At 37.6% G+C, this 22,005-nt stretch overlaps 1 protein-coding gene across 1 annotated transcript; it reads right to left on the bottom strand.

Moving 5' to 3' along the window:
* Positions 1 to 2,237: 2,237 nt before the first annotated feature.
* On the bottom strand, positions 2,238 to 21,573 carry LOC129685550 (prolactin-8A9-like). The gene is made up of 5 exons (XM_055619068.1): positions 21,417 to 21,573; positions 16,056 to 16,231; positions 14,175 to 14,282; positions 3,378 to 3,557; positions 2,238 to 2,432 (listed from the first exon to the last, which is right to left on the bottom strand). Exons 1-5 carry the CDS (start codon positions 21,571 to 21,573, stop codon positions 2,238 to 2,240), a joined length of 816 nt encoding a protein of 271 aa, XP_055475043.1.
* Between the last annotated feature and the right edge of the window lie 432 nt (positions 21,574 to 22,005).

Raw genomic sequence — 22,005 nt, 5'->3', positions numbered from 1 at the left:
ATGGCCTCTCTTTTTTGGTTTCCTGGTCATATTGGCTCTATAAAATGTGTTTGGTAGTTTTACCCTTCCATGGTATGTTTGAATAGTTTGAAGACCATTACTGAGACCCTTTTTTTTTCTTTTTAGGTCTGACACAATTCAGCAGTGTGCCTGTCTCTTCATTGTAAGGAGGCTTCTATTATTACTGTTGCTTTCAACAATATTTATTTGGCTGTACTTCAGTTTCTATGAAATTGCAATATGCCTCATCTTCTCTTACGTTATTTCCCCTACATACACATATCCATCCACTTACTCACTCATTATTCATCCATTGATGTGTCTAGTCTTAATTCTCGGGTCTGCTTTGTGCTTTTATCCACTCCTCTCCTGTGTAGAGTCATGGCATGTTCATGTCCTCAGATATCTCACATCCTTTTTACTGCATTACAGAACACTCTTCTGATGTTTATTGGGAAACGCTGTGAAAGTATTTGAAATTGTTTCTCCTCCTTTTCTTTTTGAAGCATTTTTTTTTTACTGGCACATCCTCTAAAGCCAAATTTATTTTACATTTTAGCCACATTGCTTTCATGCACTAAAATGTACTGCTTTTCTGTGGACCTATACAAAAACCATTCAGATTGAGATGCATCCTACTCTTTAGTGCAGGCTTAATTTTCAACCGTTTTCTCTAGTTAAAAACAAGCTATGGTTTCTGCATGAAGCTTTGGATACATCTAATATTTTCTTTACACATGAGTGTTCCCTAGCTACCTGCAGTTTTTGTGTGTGGAGTTAAGGCCTCTGGGCTTCAGCACATCTATCGTTGTTGCCTTCATTTGGCTCATGTTTGGACTGTCATGCTGGTGGGACTGTATGTGTGTTAACTTGTAATATACCCAGGAGTGCAATCTAAAGCAAACTACTTCATCTGCTGGCTCTTACAACATTTTCACCACCTTTTCCACCATGTTTCCTCAATCCTCAGTGCCAAGGTTGTATTGTAGATGTATTATGTGTCACTGGGATCTCAAGTTTGAGTTTTGATTGTTTGTAATTTTCTGTAATGGTAATTCAATACCTTATCAGACCATAGCACAATAAAACAGAAAGTTGATATCAAGAAAATGGCGCAATCTACACAAATACATGGAGAGTGAATGATCCAGAAGGTCAATGAAAAAAATAAAAATAAAAACAGAGGATGTTTAAAAAGATTCTAGAGGGGGGAAAAAAAGCAATGCTTATCATAACATTTGGGATATAACTGAAGTAGAGTAATAGCTGCTTTTAATGTTTACTATTATAAACAATAATAGATATTAGATATTAATAATGATAACAGAATGCTATTCATTATTAAGTTCCATTAATAATGATATTAGAGTATGAGAAGGCTTTTCTTTCCTTCTTACCAGAATGAAAGACAACTGATTGCTATATCCCAGTTTCATGGCAGACAGCCAAAGTGAGTCTCCATCTTACATTTCCTATGGATATAATGTATACACCATATACAGAGTGCATCTAGTTAAAATGACTATGGAGCAAAGAAAATCATGCTTGACACCGAGAAATGAAAACTTGCAGAACATACGTGTGATGGTGCTATGGAGGAGCAAATTTATAGTGGGGAACATGACACAGGAGGCAGAGATTTAACTAACTGACATTTGCATCTTAAAACAATTTTTAATTTTTCAAAATTAATTCTTTGGAAATTCTATGCATACATTGAGTTTGTCTTTATCATATTCACTTCATGTCTCCTTCCCTCCAAGTCTTCTTGAGGTTGTAGAGTGAAACAGGAATTGGATTGGACTGGCTGTGTTTTCACTGTGAACCGAGTTTTTCAAGACAGTCTGGATGTCATGAAGCATTATGGCTTATATTCCTTGTTAGTATACATGGATTAGAGTTTTACACTTTGTTTATTAGAGTTTTACACTTTGATAATAACCTCCTACTTTTCTGTGAGTTTATTGAAGTAAACCATACATTCATTTTTAAGGTTAACATCTATTGTTTCTGATAAATTTGTTTAGGCTAACCTAACTTTATTGATAAGCATTTTATTCACTGAACAAAAAGAAATAGGCTATTGGATATTTCTAAAGAAAATGCTTTTAATTATGTAAAAAGAGACAGATTATACCCACAGATACATTTAAAAGGTATAAAATTAGAAGAAACTTCTCAGCGATGGACTGTCATGGACCACCTCCAAAGCAGACAGGGTTGAGACTCAACACAGGTTAGGTATCAAAACAGTTGTTGGTCATTTGACACTTCAGTGTTTTGAGATGAAATAGAGTGAAGTATATATCTGAGCGTAGGCAGTTGGAAAGGTTAAATATTGCCCAAAACTGATCATTTCTGAGCCTTGATTTTAAGGCTAGAAGATGTTGCCAACGTGGGAAATTTTCCTCTTTCTTTTCTGTAGGATAGGCCTAAAAATCAAAATAACAGTTACTTGTTGAGTATATTGTTAGTGTTCCTTGATTCTTATATGTGCAAATAGAAAAATACATTAAAAATGTACTGCTTCCATCAAAGGTATAGGTTTTCATTTATGTAGGCCAGGAGACTGTCAAGCAGTTCATCTTTTAGGAAGTATTATCAAGACTCATATGTATGTGTTCTAATAAACAATGTATCACAGACAAGTAAGGACTTCTTTTTAGAAACAGAGGGAAAGTAGAAAGTTTCACTTTGACTCTGTGACATTGGAAGAGCTAGTGTCAGTTTCTCACTTAGGACACTCTTCCATATCATTTGTCTATCACAGAAGCTGATATGCACCACCATTTGTTTATATATTTCATTAAATCCATTTCCATGAAATTTATAAAAGAAAATCTGACATGTAATGCGTATCAGATGGTGATTTAATATATGAAGCCTAGGGATGACTATATTAGAAGGAGCTGAGCTCTTTCAGTCTATCCTGGACAGGAGTCCTCTAAGGGCTTAATAGTAACAGTTGTGTTTAATTATGATCCCCAGAGTGGTAGTGATGAGAAGCAACTCTGAGAAGGTTGGAGCTGCCAGCAATCTCACAGTTCAGTGGTTCTCAACTTTCCCAAGCTCTAGTGAACACCATCCGTAAAATAATTTTTGTTGCTACTACATAATTGTGATTTTTGGAAATAGTCATAATGTAAATACATCATATACAAGATATCTGATAGGCAACTGCCATGAAAGGGTCCTTAAATCCCCAGAGGTGTCATGACCCACATGTTGAGAGCCACTGTCTTAGGAGAACATTATCCACAAGGTCAGATATTTGCATTTTACTCTGGAAATCTGAGGTATTTCCGTCTTTTTTTTTTTTTTAATTTAGACAACCCACCTCTTTTATGAATGAGAATAAGTAATGGAAATTTTCTCACCTTGGTGAGTATCCATCTAAGGTCTTCCAGGAGTTCTTTGTTGTTCTCTTCAATCTTTTTGGCATTTGCAAGGATAGTTTTAGGAAGATCATCCATGGCACTCAGTTCAACCACAAGATGGTACAGAGGGACATTCCAGGCACCCACAAAATTGATCAGCATTTTTAAATATTTTTCGGCCTGAGGAAACACAATAGAAACATTATCTTATTGCATTAAAATAATTTCAGTGAAGAAGTTTTTTTTTTCATGTAATGCTACATGACCCATGTTGTAAAGATAGTGCATGGTGTGGAAATGTAAAATTTAAACAATCCATCTATTATCTACGAAAAAAAATTAGTATTTTTTCTGAGATTATGTCATCATCTTTTGTTCTCCCTATGAAATTCTAACATCCTCAGCTCTAATGAGATATTTATTATTTGGTTATTTGTCTATCAATTGATAAAGCAGGTCTTTCTTGGACTCAATAGGTGCCCATAAGATTTGACTAAGGAAACTGAGATATCACCAGGCAGGGACAAGAGGCTCAAATGATTTTCACTCAGGGATTCATACACACCCAATATAATATGACATTCATTAATGTACACATTTGTGATATCTATATAAATTCAAGAAATTAGAACAAAGATACAATGAAGAGAGCATGGTACTCATGAATGGGCTTTCCTGTTGCTTCTGACAGACTAGGAATTTTATTGCCATGTATAGGTTAAGAACCATGACACAGTACTGGATTTAATAATGGAATCAATGGAAATCAAACAGCATATTTCCTCTTCAGGATTTGATGCTCATATCTGATTTAACCATTCACTTTATTGATGTCTGTTAGTTTCCCCAGTGGTCATGGAAATAAGAATAGGAAGATGTAAGTGGCATAAAGGAAAGGAGCAGGCAAATGGTGATGGCAATAGATGGGAGCATGCTCTCATGTGATTCAGGCTGAGTTCTGCAACTGGTTGATGTGCCCATTTGTGACCTTACATTCCATTCAAGTGTAAATGTCCTGTAAAACTTTTCAAAACTGCCACTTCTTTTTATTATTTACTGAAATAACACCTGTTCCCTTTAAACTATTTGTGAAGTTCAAATATAGCAATGCTAAGAGATTGCTTTTTGACATTCTCTCAAAATTCTATCTCTGAAGAAACATTTATTTTCTTGATATCTTTGACCTCATTTTCCCTTATAGTTGTCATATAATATTCAATTTAAATAAAATTCTGTTATGTAATTAATTGGACTCATAACAAGGGGATGATTGCAATCACAAAAATAGAACTGCTATGATATATAGACCTTATGACTACGAATTAGTGCATTGTTGCACACTTAGGAACATAATAGTAGGAATTCACAGGACTATTCTGCTCATCTGGATTTTGGTTAAGGTATAGAGAAAAATGAGAAGACAAAGAGACATATAAAATAAATATAGAACCAGGACAGATTTAAAAATCAAGAATAGAAGTGATAGTGTTCAGTAATTTAGAATGCCACCATAGGGAACCAATTAACAACAGGTAATGAATACAGCTACATTTTCATCAATTACATAGGAGTGAGTATATAATCATAAACAGCCAATTTAGCTAAAAGAACCCTAAAAGATACTAAGAAAATTTCACTGTAAATCATTCCTAAAATACCTACTTTTAAATGGACTATTTAAGAAACTACATTATTATTGGTTAATTGATTTTATTTATAATTTATCAAGAATATAACGTAATTTTTCATACTTTACGTCTATTTTTTCTGTATACATTTTACTGCATCTATCATAATTCCTGAAAAACCAACACAGCCATAAATACAGTGCATTAAGGAAACACACCTTGACATTTTTTCTTTTTAAATTTCTTTTATAAATTTATTACAATTTATTTATTTGTATCCCAGCTGTAGCCACCTCTCTCATTCCTTCCCTCATTTGTTCTCAGTCCTGCCCTAACAATCCTGCCTTCCCTTCTTCTTCTCCTCCAATGGCCTTTCCCAGTCCACTGAAAGGGGAAGTCCTCCTCCCCTTCCATCTGACCTAGCCTATCAGGTCTCATCAAGACTAGCTGCACTGTCTTCATCTTTGGCCTGGTAAAGTTGCTTCCCCCATCAGGGAGAGGTGATCAAAGAGCCAGCCACTGAGTTCATGTCATAGACAGCCCCTGTTTCCCTTACTAGGGAAGCTACTTGCATATTGAAATGCCACAGGCTACAGCTGTGCAAGTGTTCTGGGTTAATCTCCATGAATGGTCCTGGGCTGGAGTATCAGTCTCAGCAAATACTTCTGGGCCCCAATTTTTGGTTCTGTTGCTCTTCTTGTGGAGCTCCTGTCTTTTCCAGGTTATTCTATCTCCACCTACTCTCAGAAGATTCTCTGCACTCTTTCCAATGTTTAGCTATGACTCTCAGCATCTGTTTTAATACCTAACAAGGTCGAGTTTTTTCAGAGATCCTCTGTGGCAGGCATCTGTCCTGCTCACTGTTTTCTCACTCTTCCAATGTCTACCTCATTTGCCTTTCTGAATAGAGACTAGGAATCTTATCCAGGGTCCTCTTTCTTGCTTAACTTTTTTTTTAATTTTATTAATTACACTTTATTCATTTTGTATCCCCCATAAGCCCCTCCCTCCTCCCCTCCCATTCCCATCCTCCCTCCCCTTTCTGCATGCATGCCACTCCCCAAGTCCACTGATAGGGGAGTTTCTCCTCTCCTTTCTGATCTTAGTCTATCAGTTCACATCAAAAGTGGCTGCATTGTCCTCTACTTGCTTAACTTTTTTATGTGTAAAGATTTTAGTATGTTTATTCTATATTATATGTCTGATATCCACTTATGAGTGAGTATTCCATGTGTGTCTTTCTACTTCTAGGATACCACACTCAAGATGATCTTTTCTAGTTCTCACCATTTGCCTGAAAATTTCATTATTTCCTTGTTTTTAATTGCTGAGTCGTATTCCATTCTCTAAATGTACCACAATTTCTATATCCATTCCTCAGCTGAGGGACATCTGGGTTGGTTCCAGGTTCTGGCTACTATGAATAAAGCTGCTATGAAAATGGTTGAGCAACAAACCAAGTAGTCCAATTGAAAAATGGAGTGCAGAACTAAATAGAGAATTCTCAATAGAGGAACATAGAATGCCAAAGAAACACTTAAAGAAATGCTTGATAGGGAGGAGCACAAGATGGCGGCACTGTGATGACTCTCGTTCTGACCAGCAGCACAGCAGGATCTACACAGTGACTAGCAGTCAGAACTCATGGCCTTAAAACACAAGTGATTGTGTTTCCCAGGTGAGAGGATACTGCACAGTGGGGGATTCAATCAGCTTTAACTCACCCAGCTAAATCGTGGAAGAGATCCTGTTTCCACCATTCGCTTGGTTGCCAGCCCAGAGCCCCCATATGCCAGCGTTCTCTGATCACTGTCCCAGACTAAACTGTGGGTACCACAACACCAGAGATTGGGATTTCCAGTCAAGAGATAACCCCACGGTGCATGAAACGATTGGGACCCACCTTCGGTCACCCAGACATCCCCTGGAAAAGACTCAGGGTTCTGCGGGTGCCCAGGAGCCAGCCCAGAGCCAGAGCCTGGGACCCAGGTGCCTGCACAGAGTCCTGCCGGTGTGCCTGAATCACTGCCCCAGATAGAACTGTGGGCCCCAGGGCACCAGAGAGTGAGTTTCTCTGTTGGGTTCAAACCCACAGGGAGCAGAATGGCTGGCCTGAGATCAGAACACTCAGCCAATACCATCTGAAATGGTGAAAAGTTTTTGGGAAAAATTATCCAGTTTCGGCAGAAACCCAGGCATCCAATCCCCAGAAAGGCAGAAAGGCAGAGCCTTGTAAGTCTGTGCTTGGGGGTTCTACTCGCCATCACAGATAGAACAGCTGTTCCCAAAGCAAAGACTGGGTGTTCCTGTCAGGAGGAAACACCACAGCGGGGGTGGGGGGATCATCAAGTCCAATGCTCAGGACACCCCGCTCCAAAATACATTCTGGATTCACGTAGACTCTAGGCTCTAGCATTCTACTGCTGGCATGACCACTGTGCTCACCCACCATTATTGAGTCTATCTAGGGCACTGAGGCACACAGTTGCATCCTCAGACCTACAAAAGCTAGAGAGTCATTACAGCAGCCCTCAGATACTGTTCCTAGGATCAACCAGTTATCCCTAGCTAAACTGACAAAACTGTGGGACTCCCTGGTTCTTCAAGAGGGCTGCACCCAACAATTACACCTTAAGAGCAACAGCTGCTGCTCACTCAATTCAGAGCAAGAAACCCAGCAGCAGGGCAGCCAGCAACAGGACCTCTCCTGAGGAGAGGAAAGCCTTCCTGAACACCACAGTTACCACACAGTTCCATACACCTGAAGTGAACTGTGACAATTTCTGAGAAGCACCACCATTCAGTTGACCATACACAAAAAGCAGAGAACTTCAGAACCCCGCCAAGTGGATTCTCCCCACCCCAGGACGCAGCAGGCACCAGAAATTAACAGACAACACCTGAGACAGAGAGATGGGTAGAGGCCAGCAAAAAATCACAACCAACAAAAGGCAAAGCAATATGGTATCACCAGAACCCAGTTATCCAGGGTCAAGTAGCCCTGCACACCTTAACATAAGTGAAATTCAAGAAGATGACCTTATATGTATGCTTATGAAGAGGTCATTGGAAGAAGCAAATAAAATGAGTAAAGGTTTAGGGGAAGATATAATAAAACAGATTATGGTCATCCGTAAAGAAATACAGGAAGATGCAGCCAAACAGCTTGTGGCGTTCAGAGAGGAAATGATTAAATCACTGAAAGAAATAAAAGAAACAGAGGAATATTCAAAGAAACAGCTGAAGGGATTGAAGGAAAAATAGGAAAATACAGTCAAATAGGTGAAGGAAATCAACAAAACGGTTCAAGATCAGAAGATAGAATAGGAAGAATGAAAGGAAACACAAATGGAGGAAATGATGGAGAGGGAGAACCTAGGAAAGAAAATAGGAACTACAGAGGTAAACATAACCAACAGATTACAAGATATGAAAGAAAGAATCTAAGGTGTGGAAGATACAATGGAAGAAATCGATGTATCTGTCAAAGAAAATAATAAATCTAAAAATTATCTGACACAAACCATCCAAGAAATCCAAGACAACATAAAAAGACAAATTCTAAGAATAATAGGAATAGAAGAAAAAGAAGACTCCCTTCTCCAAGGCCCAGAAAATATTTTCAACAAAATCATTAAAGAAAATTTCCCCAACTTAAAAGGGGAGGCTTGTAAGAATACAAAAGGCCTAAAGAACTCCTAATTAATTAGATCAGAAAAGAAAACCTTCTTGTTACATAATAATCAAAACAGTAAGTATACAGAACAAAGAAAAAAATACTAAAAGCTTCAAGGGAAAAAGGCCAAAAAACATATAATGGTAAACCCATCAGAATCACACCTGACTTCTCAACAGAATCTATGAAAGTCAGAAGAGCCTGGATGAATATCATGCAGATCCTAAGAGAACACAGATGTCAGCCTAAGGCTACTGTACCCAGAAAAACTCTCAGTCTTCATAAACGGAGAAAACAAGATATTCAATGACAAAAACAAATTTCAACAGTACCTACACACAAATCCAGTATTTCAGAAGATACTAGAAGGAAAAATATAACCCAAGAAAACTAACTACTTTCAAGAAAACCCAGGAAATAAATAACCTCACTACAGCAAAACCAAAAGTAGCCAAACACACAAACACACTACCATAGACAACATCAATATCAAAGGATCTAACAGCCACTGGTCTTTAATCTCCCTCAACATCAATGAACTCAATTCTCCAATAAAAAGACAGAGACTAACAGAATGGATGCATAAACAAGACCCAACAATCTGTTGCATATAACAAACACACCTAAATCACAAAGATAGACATTACCTGAGAGTAAAGGGCTGGAAGACAGTTTTCCAAGCAATGGACCCAACAAGCAAACAGGAGTAGCCATCCTAATATCTAATAAAATAGATTTTCAATGAAAATTAATGAAAAGAGATATAGAAGGAAACTTCATACTCATCAAGGGAGAAATCATCCAGGAAGATATCACAATCCTGACCATCTATGCCCCAAATGCAAGGGCACATACATTTGTAAAAGAAACTTTAATAAAACTCAAACCACACATAGACCCCACACATTAATAGTGAGAGACTTCAACACCCCACTCTCAACAATGGAGTGGTCAACAAAACAGAAATTAAACAAAGAAACAATAACTCTGATAGAGGTCATGAATCAAATGCACCTCACAGACATCTACATAAACTTTCACCCAAACACAAAAGAATTTACCTTCTTCTCAGCACCTCATGGAACCTTCTCCAAAATAGACCATATAGTTGGTCACAAAGCAAGCCTCAACAGATAAAAGAAGATTGAAATAATCCCTTGTATCCTATCTGATCACAATGGACTAAAGCTGGACCTCAATGACAAATATACCAAAAGGCCTACACAGACATGGAAACTGAACAACTTGCTACTAAATGACAGCTGGGTCAGAGAAGAAATAAAGAAAGAAATTAAAGGCTTCTTGGAATTCAACGAAAATCAAGGCACAACATACCCAAACTTATGGGACACAACGAAAGCAGTGCTAAGAGGAAAGTTCATAGCACTAAGTACCTTCAAGAAGAAATTCAAAACATCTCATGCAAGCAACTTAATGGCTTACTTAAAAGCCTTAGAAAGGGGAGGGAGGGTGGGATCGGCAGGGGAGGAGGGAGGGGCTTATGGGGGGATACAAAATGAATAATGTGTAATTAATAAAAAAAAGTATAAAAAAATGATACAGACAAAACAGCGAAAAAAAAAAGAACATGCAATTAGTTTAAATAAGTATATATAATCATATAATCTTGGCCATGCTTTTAATAAAATTTTTATCAAGTTTTACAGCAAAAAAAAAAAAAAAAAAAAGCCTTAGAAAAAAAGAAGCGGACACACCAAAGAGGAGTAGACAGCTGGAAATAATCAAACTCAGGGCTGAAATCAATAAATTAGAAACAAATAAAACAATTCAAAGAATCAATGAAACCAAGGGCTGTTTCTTTGAGAAAATCAACAAGAGAGACAAACCCTTAGCCAAAATACTAAAAGGCAGAGAGAAACTATCCAAAACAACAAAATCAGAAAAGAAAAAAAAGACATAACCACAGACACTGAAGAAATCCAAACAATAATTAAGTCTTACTTCCAAAGTCACAAAATTTTGCCACAAAATTTGAAAATCTAAGTGGAATGGACAATTTTCCTGACTGATGCCAAAGCTGAATCAAGACCAGGTAAACCAATTAAATAGTCCTTTATCCCCTAAGGAAATAGAAGCTGTCATCAAAAGTCTACCATGAAAAAAAAAGACCAGAGCCAGATGGTTTCAGTGCAGAATTCTACCAGACATTCAAGGAGAGCTAACATCAATACTCTTCAAACTATTCCACAAAATAGAAACTGAAGGAACACTGCCAAACTCATTCTATGAAGCCACAGTCACCTTGGAACCTAAACCTCACAAAGACCCAACAAAGAAAGAGAATTTCAGGCCAATCTCCCTCATGAACATCAAAGCAAAAATACTCAACAACATACTTGCAAACCGAATCCAAGAACACATCAAAGATAAAATCCACTACGACCCAGTAGGCTTCATCCCAGGCATGCAGGGGTGGTTCAATATATGGAAATCCATCAATGTGATCCACCACATAAACAAACTGAAGGAGAAAATCCACAAGATCATCTCCTTAGATGCTAATAAGGCAACATCCATTCATGTTTAAAATATTGGTGAGATCAGGGATACATGGCACATACCTGAACATAGTAAAGGCAATATACATCAAGTCTATAGCCAATATAAAACTCAGGAAGAGAAACTTAAATCATTCCAGCTGAAATCAGGAACAAGGCAAGGCTGCCCACTCTCTCCATATAGCTTCAACATTGTTCTGGAAGTCCTTGCTAGAGCAATAAGACAATTGAAGGAGATCAAAGTATCACTATTTGCAGATGTTATGGTAGTATACATGACTGACCCCAAAAATTCTAGCAGGGAAGTCCTACAGTTGATTAACACCTTCAGCAAAGTGGCTGGATACAAAATTAACTCAAAAAAATCAGTAGCCCTCCTGTATACAAAAGACAAAAGGGCTGAGAAAGAAATTAGGGAAAAAACATCCTTCACAATAGCCAAAAAGACATGAAGTACATTGGTGTGAACCTAACCAAACAAGACAAAGACTTGTATGAAAAAAATTTCCGGTCTCTGAAGAAAGAATTAGAAGAAGATATGAGAAGATGGAAAGATCTCCCATGCTCATGGCTTGGCAGGATTAATATAGTATAAATGTCCATCTTACCAAAAGTAATCTACAGATTCAATGCAATTCCCATTAAATTACCAACACAATTCTTTACAGACCTGGAAAGAAAAATCCTCAACTTCATATGAAACAACAAGAAACCCAGAATTGCTAAAACAATTCTCTACAGTAAAAGATCTTCAGGAGGTATCTATATCCCTGATCTCAAGCTGTACTGTAGAGCAACAATACTAAAAACTGCATGGTACTGGCATAGAAACAGACTCGTGGATCAATGGAATCGATTAGAAGACCCTAACATAAATCCACACACTTATGGACACCTGATTTTTGACAAAGATGCCAAAACCATTCAATGGAAAAAAGACAGCATCTTCAACAAATGCTGCTGGTCCAACTAGATATCTACATACAGAAAAATGAAAATAGTTCCATAATTATCACTCTGCACAAAACTAAAGTCCAAGTGGATCAAAGACCTCAACATAAAACCAGACACACTAAACCACTTAGAAGAAAAGTGGGGAAGAGCCTTGAACTCATTGGCACAGGAGACAACTTCCTGAAGAGAATACCAACAGCACAGTCTCTAAGACCAACAATCAATCAATGGGACCTCATGAGACTGAAGAGCTTCTGTAAAGCAAAGGACATTGTTGTCAGAACAAAACGACAGCGTACAGATTGGGAAAGGATCTTCACCAACCCTATATCTGACCGAGGACTAATATCCAGTATTTATAAAGAACTCAAGAAGTTAAAGAGCAAAAAAACAAGTAATCCAATTAAAAAAATGGAATACACAGCTAAACAAAGAATTCTCAATAGAAGAATATTGAATGGCAGAGAAATACTTAAAGAAATGCTCAACCTCATTAGCCATCAGGGAAATGCAAATTAAAAAGACCCTAAGATTACACCCATGAGAATGGCTAAGATCAAAACCTCAAGAAACATCACATGCTGGAGAGGTTGTGGGGAAAAGGGAACTCTCCTCTACTGCTGGTGGGAATGTAAACTTGTACAACCACTCTGGAAAGCAATCTGGCACTTTCTCAGACAACTAGGAATAGCATTTCCACAAGATCCAGCTATAACTCTCCTAGGCATATACCCAAAAGAGTCTCAAGTACACAATAAGGACATTTTCTCAACCATGTTTGTAGCAACCTTATTTGTAATAGCCAGAAGCTGGAAACAGCCTAGATGCCCCTCGGTGGAGGAATGGATTTACAAATCGTGGTATACCTACACAATGGAGTATTACTCAGCAATAAAAAACAATGAAATCATGAAATTTGCAGGTAAATGGTGTGATCTGGAAAAGATCATCCTGAGTGAGCTACCCAGAAGCAGAAAGACACACAGGGTATATACTCATAGACATATAATATAGGATAAACCTACTAAAATCTGTACACCTAAAGAAACTAATCAAGAGGGAGGACTCTTGCTAAAATGCTCATTTTCTATCCACAAAGGCCTAGAGGATGGACATCAGAAGAAGGAGAAAAAGAGGGAACAAGTCAGGAGGCTGACACAGAGGACCTCTGAAAGGCTCTGCCCTGCAGACTATCAATGCAGATGCTGAGAATTTTGGGCAATCTTTAGGCAGAGTACAGGGAATCTAGGAAAAATGTGGGAAACAGTAAGATCTGGAGAGGACAGGAACTCCACAAGGAGAGCAACAGAACCAAAAAATCTGAGCACAGGGGTCTTTCCTCAGACTGCTACTCCAACCAAGGACTGTGCCTGGAGGTAACCTAAGACCCCTGCACAGATGTAGCCCATGACTTGGGTTCCATTGTAATAGGAACAGGGACTGTCTCTGACATGAACTGATTGGACTGCTCTTTAAGTACCTTCCCCTGAGGGGGAAGCAGCATTACCAGGCCACAGAAGAAGACACTGCAGCCACTCCTGATGAGACCTAATTGACTAGGATCAGAAAGAAGGAAAAGAAGACCTCCCCTATCAGTGGACTTGGGGAAGGGCATACATGCAGAGGGTGGAAGAAGGAAGGGATAGGGACAGGAGGAAGGAGGGAACCACAGGATGGATACAAAGTGAATAAAGTGTAATTAATAAATAATTAAAAATTAAAAAAGAAATGCTCAACATCCTTAGTCATCAGGGAAATACAAATCAAAACAATCCTGAGATTTCACTGTACACCCATCAGAATGGCTGAGATCAAAACTCAAGTGACAACACATGCTGGAGAGGCTGTGGGGAACCCTCCTCCATTGCTGGTGGGAATGTAAACTTGTCCAACCACATTGAAAATTAATCTGGTGCTTTCTCAGACAATAAGGAATAGTGCTATCTCAAGATCCAGCTATAGTACTCCTAGCTTTATATCACGTATATATACCTAGTATAAAACAAGGATATTTCCTTACTGCGATATTTGTGTGTTCAGGTCCTGAAGCTGGAGGGTTCGTGATAGTGGAGTGGCAGTGAGTTCTGGCAGTGTAACCAGTATAATCCTCCCTTACCATTTTTGAAAGCTGCAAATAAGAAACAAAAATCTGTTGCATTACAGAATTTATATAAATGACTTCATTAACAGAATATTAATGCATTTGTTGGTTATCTAAATTTTAATCATAAAACTAATATTAAGGAATTAAGAAACTGACCATCAACTAATTCTTAGACTCATGTACCTGCATCTTAATTTCGCTCTTCACCAAACTTTGAATCCTGTCTTCTTATTCTCCTGTATTCCCACTTTTTCTAAAAGTTACTATTTGGAAGGCAGACACTGAAAGAAGTAAGTTTATCAAGAACTAAATGTTTTAATTATCATCTTTCTCTAGTATTTCAGCAGGAAGCCATAGCACATGTTTATTAATCTTTCTGTAAATGCTGATATTGACCTGCTCAGGCATCAGCATTACAAATTTATTAATTGAACACTTAATACATAGCTGTGTAATACAAAGACTTTAATAGTTTTAAAATGAAATTCTGTCTCTGTTGTTTCAAAATTACTAATGAAAGATAGACTATTTAAAATAAATTCTAAGTGAAGAAAATAATAAAATAATAATTTATTTAGTCTATTCTTGATTGTATGATTAATGAAATATTAAATTGTATTAAATATATAATTTAGGATATCTTATATATTTCTAATAACAGCTAACTCATGAATGGTTAGTAATTACGGTGAAGGTTAAGAAGTTGAAAAACTGTCAGTTAAGAATAAGAAATAAATAATACACTGCAATGCTTTCTTATCTAAATTGCAATCAGTGGCATGAGGATTCTTTGGGTAGCAGTTAGAAAGAAGTTAGGTACTCACAAAATCATTAAAATATTTGGAAGTGTGGTCATCGAGGAACTGAGTCATGTTAAGGGGAAAAAAATAACATCTAGTCAGAAAAAAACCAACATAAAAACATGTTTATATCAAACAGAATCACATTTTCTTGATGTCCATCATATTGAAGGTTTGTCTATTTTTTTCTTTGGATTTTCTGACTTTGAGAAATGAAGTGTATCAATCAGCCTGAAATGAACAAATATACCTCTAATTCTGCCCCGATATTGGACAAATTCTAACACTATAAATTCTTAAACCACAATAACTAGTATTTATGTGCTTCTTAGAAATCTAGATTCCTTCCTTCCTTCCTTCCTTCCTTCCTTCCTTCCTTCCTTCCTTCCTTCCTTCCTTCCTTCCTTCTTTCCTTCCTTTCTTACTCCTTTTTTCTTTTATAGCTCTTTCTCTTTCCTTTCCTTTCTCTCTCCCTTCCTTCCTTCCTTCCTTCCTTCCTTCCTTTCTTTCTTTCTTTCTTTCTTTCTTTCTTTTTTTCTTTCTTTTATTCTTTCTTTCGTTTTTTTTCTGTTTTCTTTCTCTCTGTCTCTCTATCTTTATTCTTGCCTCTTCACATTCTTTAGTTTACCTGTATTCCAAATATATAGTTCACTGCACAGTCCACAATTAGAATGAATATCTTAAATGCCCTAAATGAATATGGCCAATTGAAATTCATTTCCTTGAATGTAACAATAGGAAATGAGAATTCACTCCCTAGTCATATTTGTAAAGGTCTCTACTATAGGGTTTTTTTTTCCACAAAACCAGAGAAAATGTAGAAAAATCATTAGATTCATTGACATTGTACGAAACTATCCAGTTGACCCTTTCCATGTATCAGTACTTGGTATGTCTTTTACCAATGACATTATATTTTCTGATATTTGAGTTGTGATGCTTACTGTCTCAGGTTCCAGCAGAATTCAAACATTAGTATGAAGGTGGAGGTACTTACAAATTCTTCATTCATTTCCTCAGCAAGACTACGGATTGTTTCAGCTCTGTTGAGGGCATTTCTAAAGGTTTCCACAGGGGGCTCCGTACAGCCTCCCTCTTCAGTAAGACATGGAAGAATTGCTGCAGCTTTCTCCCACAGCAGCAGGTTTGACATCACCAAAAACAGGAATGTCCCTACATAAAAACAAGAGCCACTTAGGAATAATGTATTGATCTGAGGTTTTCGGGGTTCACCTGATTCAGAAAAGTTTTATCTGTCTGCCGTTTTCTTTAGTACATGACTTGGTATTGACTATCTAGCATGATAGATATAATTACTGAGAATATTTAGTCAAGTTAATGTGTTTTTCTCTATAACAATTTGAGAAGCAAGTAATTTCCCATTACCTGTGTTTCAGGAGGTCTTCTAAATTTTACAAATGTCTGTAACTGAAATTAATTCTGTAGAATATTTAAGCCCTTATTAAGATGATGTGGTAACCTTGGAGTTTAAGTGCAATTACATTTACCAAACTCTTTAAGATTACTTTTTTAATTTTTAATTTTTTTATTTATTGTACTTTATTTACTTTGTATTGCAGGTGTAGTCCCCTACCTCATCCCCTTCCAATCCCACCTTTCCTCCTTCACCTCATCCCATGACCCTTCCCCTGTCCACAAATAGGGGAGGTCCTCTTTCCTTTCCATCTGACCCTAGCCTGTCAGATTTCATCAGGACTTGGTGTATTGTCTTCCTCTGTGGCCTGGTTAGGCTGCTTCCCCTTCCAGGGGAAATGATCATAAAGCCAGCCACTGAGTTCATTCAGAGACAGGCCCTGTTCCCTTTCCAAAGGTGCCCATTTGAAGACTGAGCTGCTGTGAGCTACATATGAGAAAGGGTTCTAGGTTATATCCATTAATGGTCCTTGGTGGAGTATGAGTCTCAGAAAAGACCACTATGCCCACATTATCTGAGTTTTTTGCTCTCCTTGTAAAGCCCCAGTCCCCTCTAGGTCTTTCTATCTCCCCCTTCTTTCATATGATTCCAGATCAACCCCCTTATAACTTAGCAATTCCAAACTGACTTTGTATTTTAGGACAGCATTCTCTTCATCTTTTGTATTAGTAACCATGTCTTTTTTTATTGGCTAATATGTAGAGGAAGCAAACAAATAAACTGTGCTTTCTTTTTTCCATCAGTGTCCAAAATGATGATATCCACCACGTAGTTTAAAAACAAAGATTACCCTGCACTCTTGTATACTTCTTTTTTTTTTAATTTTATTTTCTTCTTATCAGTTACATTTTATTAACTCTGTATCCCAGCCTTGTCCCAATCCCTCATTCCCTCCAAGTCCCTCACTCCCTCCCTCATCTCCACCGTGCCCCTTGCCAAGTCCACTGATAGGGGGGACCTCCTCCCTATTCATCTGATCCTGTTTTATCAGGTATCTTCAGGACTGGCTGCAAAGCTCTCCTCTGTGGCCTAACAGGACTGCTCCTCCCTTGGGGGGTGGGGAGGCCAAAGAGCCAGTCATTGAATTCCTGTTAGAAATAGTCCTTGTTCCCCTCACTATGGGAAACCAATTGGTTACTGAGCTACCACAGGCTACATCTGAGCAGAGGTTCTAGGTTGCATTCATACATGGTCCTTGGTTGCATGTCAGTCTCAGAAACGACCCTGTGCCCAGATATATTTGATCCTTGTGGAGCTCCTATCCTTTCCTCATCAGACTAACTCCCCTTCTTTCTTATGATTCCCTGTACTCTGCCGAAGGTTTGATCATGAGTCTTTGCTTTGAAAACACTGCTAGTTAGAGTCTTTCAAATGCTCTCAGTCATATGTTCAATGTGCATCTCATCTGTCTTTCTAAAGAGGATTGATAATCTTACCCCATGTCTGCTCTCTTGATTATCTTTTTTAGGTGTATAGATTTCATTATGTTTATCATATCTTATAGGTCTATATAAGTGAGTATGTACCGTGTTTGTCTTTCTCCTTCTGGGATATTTCACTCAAGATGATCTTTTCTAGATTCTACCATTTGCCTGCAAATTTCATGATTTCCTCCTTTTTGATTGCTGAGTAGTATTCTATTGTGTAAAAATACCACAATTTCTGTACCCATTCCTCCGTTGATGGACATCTGGGTTGTTTCCAGGTTCTGGCTATTACAAATAATGCTGCTATAAACATGGTTGAGCAAATATCCCTTTTGTGTACTTGAGCAAACTTTGGGTATATACCTAGCAGTGGTATAGCTGGGTCTTGAGGAAGGACTATTCCTAATTGTCTTAGAAAGTGCCAGATAGATTTCCAGATGTAATGTAATGTAAATGTACCAGTTTACATTCCCACCAGCAGTGGAGGAGGGTTCCCCTTTCTCCACAACCTCTCCAGCATGTGTTGTCACTGGAGTTTTTCATCTTGGCCATTCTGATGGGTGTAAGGTCAAACCTCAGGGTTGTTTTGATTTGCATTTCCCTGATGGCTAATGAGGATGAGCATTTCTTTAAGTGTTTCTCTGCCATTCGATATTCCTCTGTCAAGAATTCTCTGTTTAGCTCTGTTTTCCATTTTTTAATTGGATTACTTGGTTTGCTGATTTTCAGCTTCTTTAGTTCTTTGTATATACTCGATATTAGTCCTCTGTCAGATAAAGGGTTGTTGAAGATTCTTTCCCAATCTGTAGGCAGGCGTTTTGTTTTGATGACAGTGTCCTTTGCTTTACAGAAGCTTTTCAGTTTCATGAGGTCCCATTTATTGATTGTTGCTCTTAAAGCCTGTGCTGTTGGTGTTCTGTTCAGGAAGTTGTCTCCTGTGCCAATGAGTTCTAGGCTATTCCCCACTTTTTCTTCTAACAGATTTAGAGTATCTGGTTTTATGTTGAGGTCTTTGATCAACTTGGACTTTAGTTTTGTGCAGGGTGATAAATATAGATCTATTTTCATTTTTCTGCATGTGGACATCCAGTTGGACCAGCACCATTTGTTGAAGATGCTGTCTTTTTTCCATTGAATGGTTTTGACTTCTTTGTCAAAAATCGAGTATTTAATTCATAGGTGTGTGGGTTTATTTCTGGGTCTTCTATGCGGTTCCATTGATCCTCCTTTATGTTTTTGTTACTATTGCAGTTTTTATTACTATTGCTCTGTAGTACAACTGGAGATCGGGGATAGAGATACCTCCAGATAATCTGTTGTTGTACAGGATTGTTTTGGAGATTCTGGGTTTTTTGTTTCTCCATATGAAGCTGAGAATCTTTTTTTTCAAGGTCTGTAAAGAATTGAGTTGGTATTTTGATGGGAATTGCATTGAATCTGTAGATTGCTTTTGGCAGGATGGCCATTTTCACAATGTTAATCCTACCAATCCATGAGCATGGGAGATCTTTCCATCTTCTGAGATCTTCTTCAATTTCTTTCTTCAGAGACTTGAAGTTTTTCTCAAACAGGTCTTTCACTTGCTTGGTTAGTGTCACCCCAAGGTACTTTATGTTATTAGTGGCTATTGTGAAGGGTGTTGTTTCCCTAATTTCTTTCTCGGCCCTTTTGTCTTTGTAGAATTCAATGAAAATGAAGGCACAACATACCCAAATTTATGGGACACATTGAAAGCAGTGCTCAGAGGAAAATTTATAGCACTAAGTGCCTGCAAGAAGAAATTTGTAACATCACATACAAACAACTTAATGGCCCAACTGAAAACCCTAGAAAAAAAAGAAGCAGATACACCCAAGAGGAGCAGAAGGCTGGAAATAATCAAACTCAGGGCTGAAATCAATCAATTAGAAACAAATAAAACTATTCAAAGAATCAATGAAACAAAAAGCTGGTTCTTTGAGAAAATCAACAAGATAGACAAACCCTTAGCCAAACTAACTAAAAAGCAGAGAGAATATATCCAAATCAACAAAATCAGAGAGGAAAAGGGTGACATAACTACAGACACAGAGGAAATTCAAACAACCATTAGGTCATACTACAAAAGCCTATATGCCACAAAATTTGAAAACCTAAATGAAATAGACAATTTTCTTGATAGTTTCCATCTTCCAACATTAAGTCAAGATCAGATAGAAAGACTGAACAGCCCTATATCCCCCAAGGAAATTGAAGCAGTCATTCACAGTCTCCCCTCCAAAAAAAGCCCTGGGCCAGATGGTTTCAGCGCGGAATTCTACCAGACCTTCAAAGAAGTGCTCACACCAATTCTCCTCAAACTATTCCACAAAATAGAAACAGAAGGTACATTACCAAACTCATTCTATGATGCAACAGTCACCCTAATACCTAAACCACGCAAAGACCCAACAAAAAAAGAGAACTTCAGACCTATCTCTCTTATGAACATTGACGCAAAAATACTCAGTAAAATACTTGCAAATCGAATCCAAGAACACATCAAAGATATCATTCACCACGACCAGGTAGGCTTCATCCTAGGCATGTAAGGGTGGTTCAACATACGGAAATCCATCAATGTAATCCACCACATAAACAAACTGAAGGAGAAAAACCACATGATCATCACCTTAGATGCTGAAAAAGCATTTGACAAAGACCAACACCCATTTATGTCTAAGGTCTTGGAGAGATCAGGGATACAAGGCACATATCTAAACATAGTAAAGGCAATATACAGCAAGGCTATAGCCAACATCAAACTCAATGGCGAGAAACTTAAATCAATCCCACTGAAATCAGGGACAAGACAAAGCTGCCCACTCTCTCCCTACCTCTTCAACATAGTACTTGAAGTCCTAGCCAGAGCAATAAGACAACTAAAGGAGATCAAGGGGATACAAATCGGAAAGGAAGAGGTCAAAGTGTCACTCTTCGCAGATGATATGATAGTATATATGAGCGACCCCAAAAATTCAACCAGAGAACTCCTTCAGCTGATAAACACCTTCAGCAAAGAGGCAGGATACAAAATCAACTCAAAAAAATCAGAAGCTCTCCTGTATACCAAAGACAAAAGGGCTGAGAAAGTAATTAGGGAAACAACACCCTTCACAATAGCCACTAATAACATAAAGTATCTTGTATACTTCTACAATACCTTTCAAGAAAATAATTTTAAAGGATGTAAGAAAATCTATGCTGGAGTATTTTTTATTGTAATACTATGAACAAGTACTTGTTCATGTCAGACTGAACATCAAAGATTCCTAAGAACTTCATTAAAACAAAATAAACGAACAATTTAATTGATTCTTTTTCATAGAGAGACATAGAAGAAAATTCACTTACAGAAGTGAAGTTGACTCAATGGCAGCTCCATCGCTGAGGAGTTCCCAAGCAGGATGAGTGCTGATTCTGGTGAGCTGCTTCACTGGAGTCATGCATTCAGCTAGTTTCCTCCTACTATATATACCAGCAGATAAGCCCCAAGGGTATGCATAGCAGTGCGACAGCAAGAAGTCATGTTCATACGTGAACCATGTCTGTATATCTCCAGGGAATGTTAACAGATTTATTATCACATACTTATCTCTTTCTGGAGGATTTCCTTTTGCTTCTTCCTGCGTCATGATTCCTGTCCAAGACAGTTTTGATATCTCTGAAACCGTCTTAGCAGCCTGATGACAAATGATCAGGAAATAACTGTTGTTCATAATTTCTTCTATTTCCTTGGATTCTAATATTTTTCTATCATCTCTTTCATAATGTTTATGGACAGAGAGGGATTCCTTATTGAATATTTGAACACAAGGACACAGCATTAATAAATTATCTATGGTGTTATTATGAATCTCTACCAGTAATCACTAAATACTGTGAATAGTGATTCTTTAAAACCTAAGATGAGAGTTAAAATAATCCACATGTTTAATTTAGATATTTTAAAGTCAGTTTAAAAGACATCAGACATATTATGTACTACAACAACAAAAATCCCTAAATTCTCTCTATAGCCTATGGACCCTCAGGTAATGAATATGCATTGGCATAAAATACCAAGT

Source organism: Psammomys obesus, unplaced genomic scaffold, assembly GCF_907164565.1.
Source record: "Psammomys obesus unplaced genomic scaffold, mPsaObe1.curated_primary_1811, whole genome shotgun sequence".
Lineage (NCBI taxonomy): Eukaryota > Metazoa > Chordata > Mammalia > Rodentia > Muridae > Psammomys > Psammomys obesus.
The sequence above is the reverse complement of the archived record's forward strand: the minus strand, read 5'-3'. Positions and strand labels throughout refer to the sequence as shown.

Excerpts from the sequence above, each read along its gene's own strand:
- LOC129685550 (XM_055619068.1), bottom strand. The coding sequence starts at position 21,573 with ATGACGCAGGAAGAAGCAAAAGGAAATCCTCCAGAAAGAGATAAGTAT. Across the intron at positions 14,283-16,055 it reads AGGAAATGAATGAAGAATTT|CTTTCAAAAATGGTAAGGGA; the intron begins GTAAGTACCTCC and ends TCTTATTTGCAG. Across the intron at positions 2,433-3,377 it reads TTAGATGGATACTCACCAAG|GCCTATCCTACAGAAAAGAA; the intron begins GTGAGAAAATTT and ends TTTGATTTTTAG.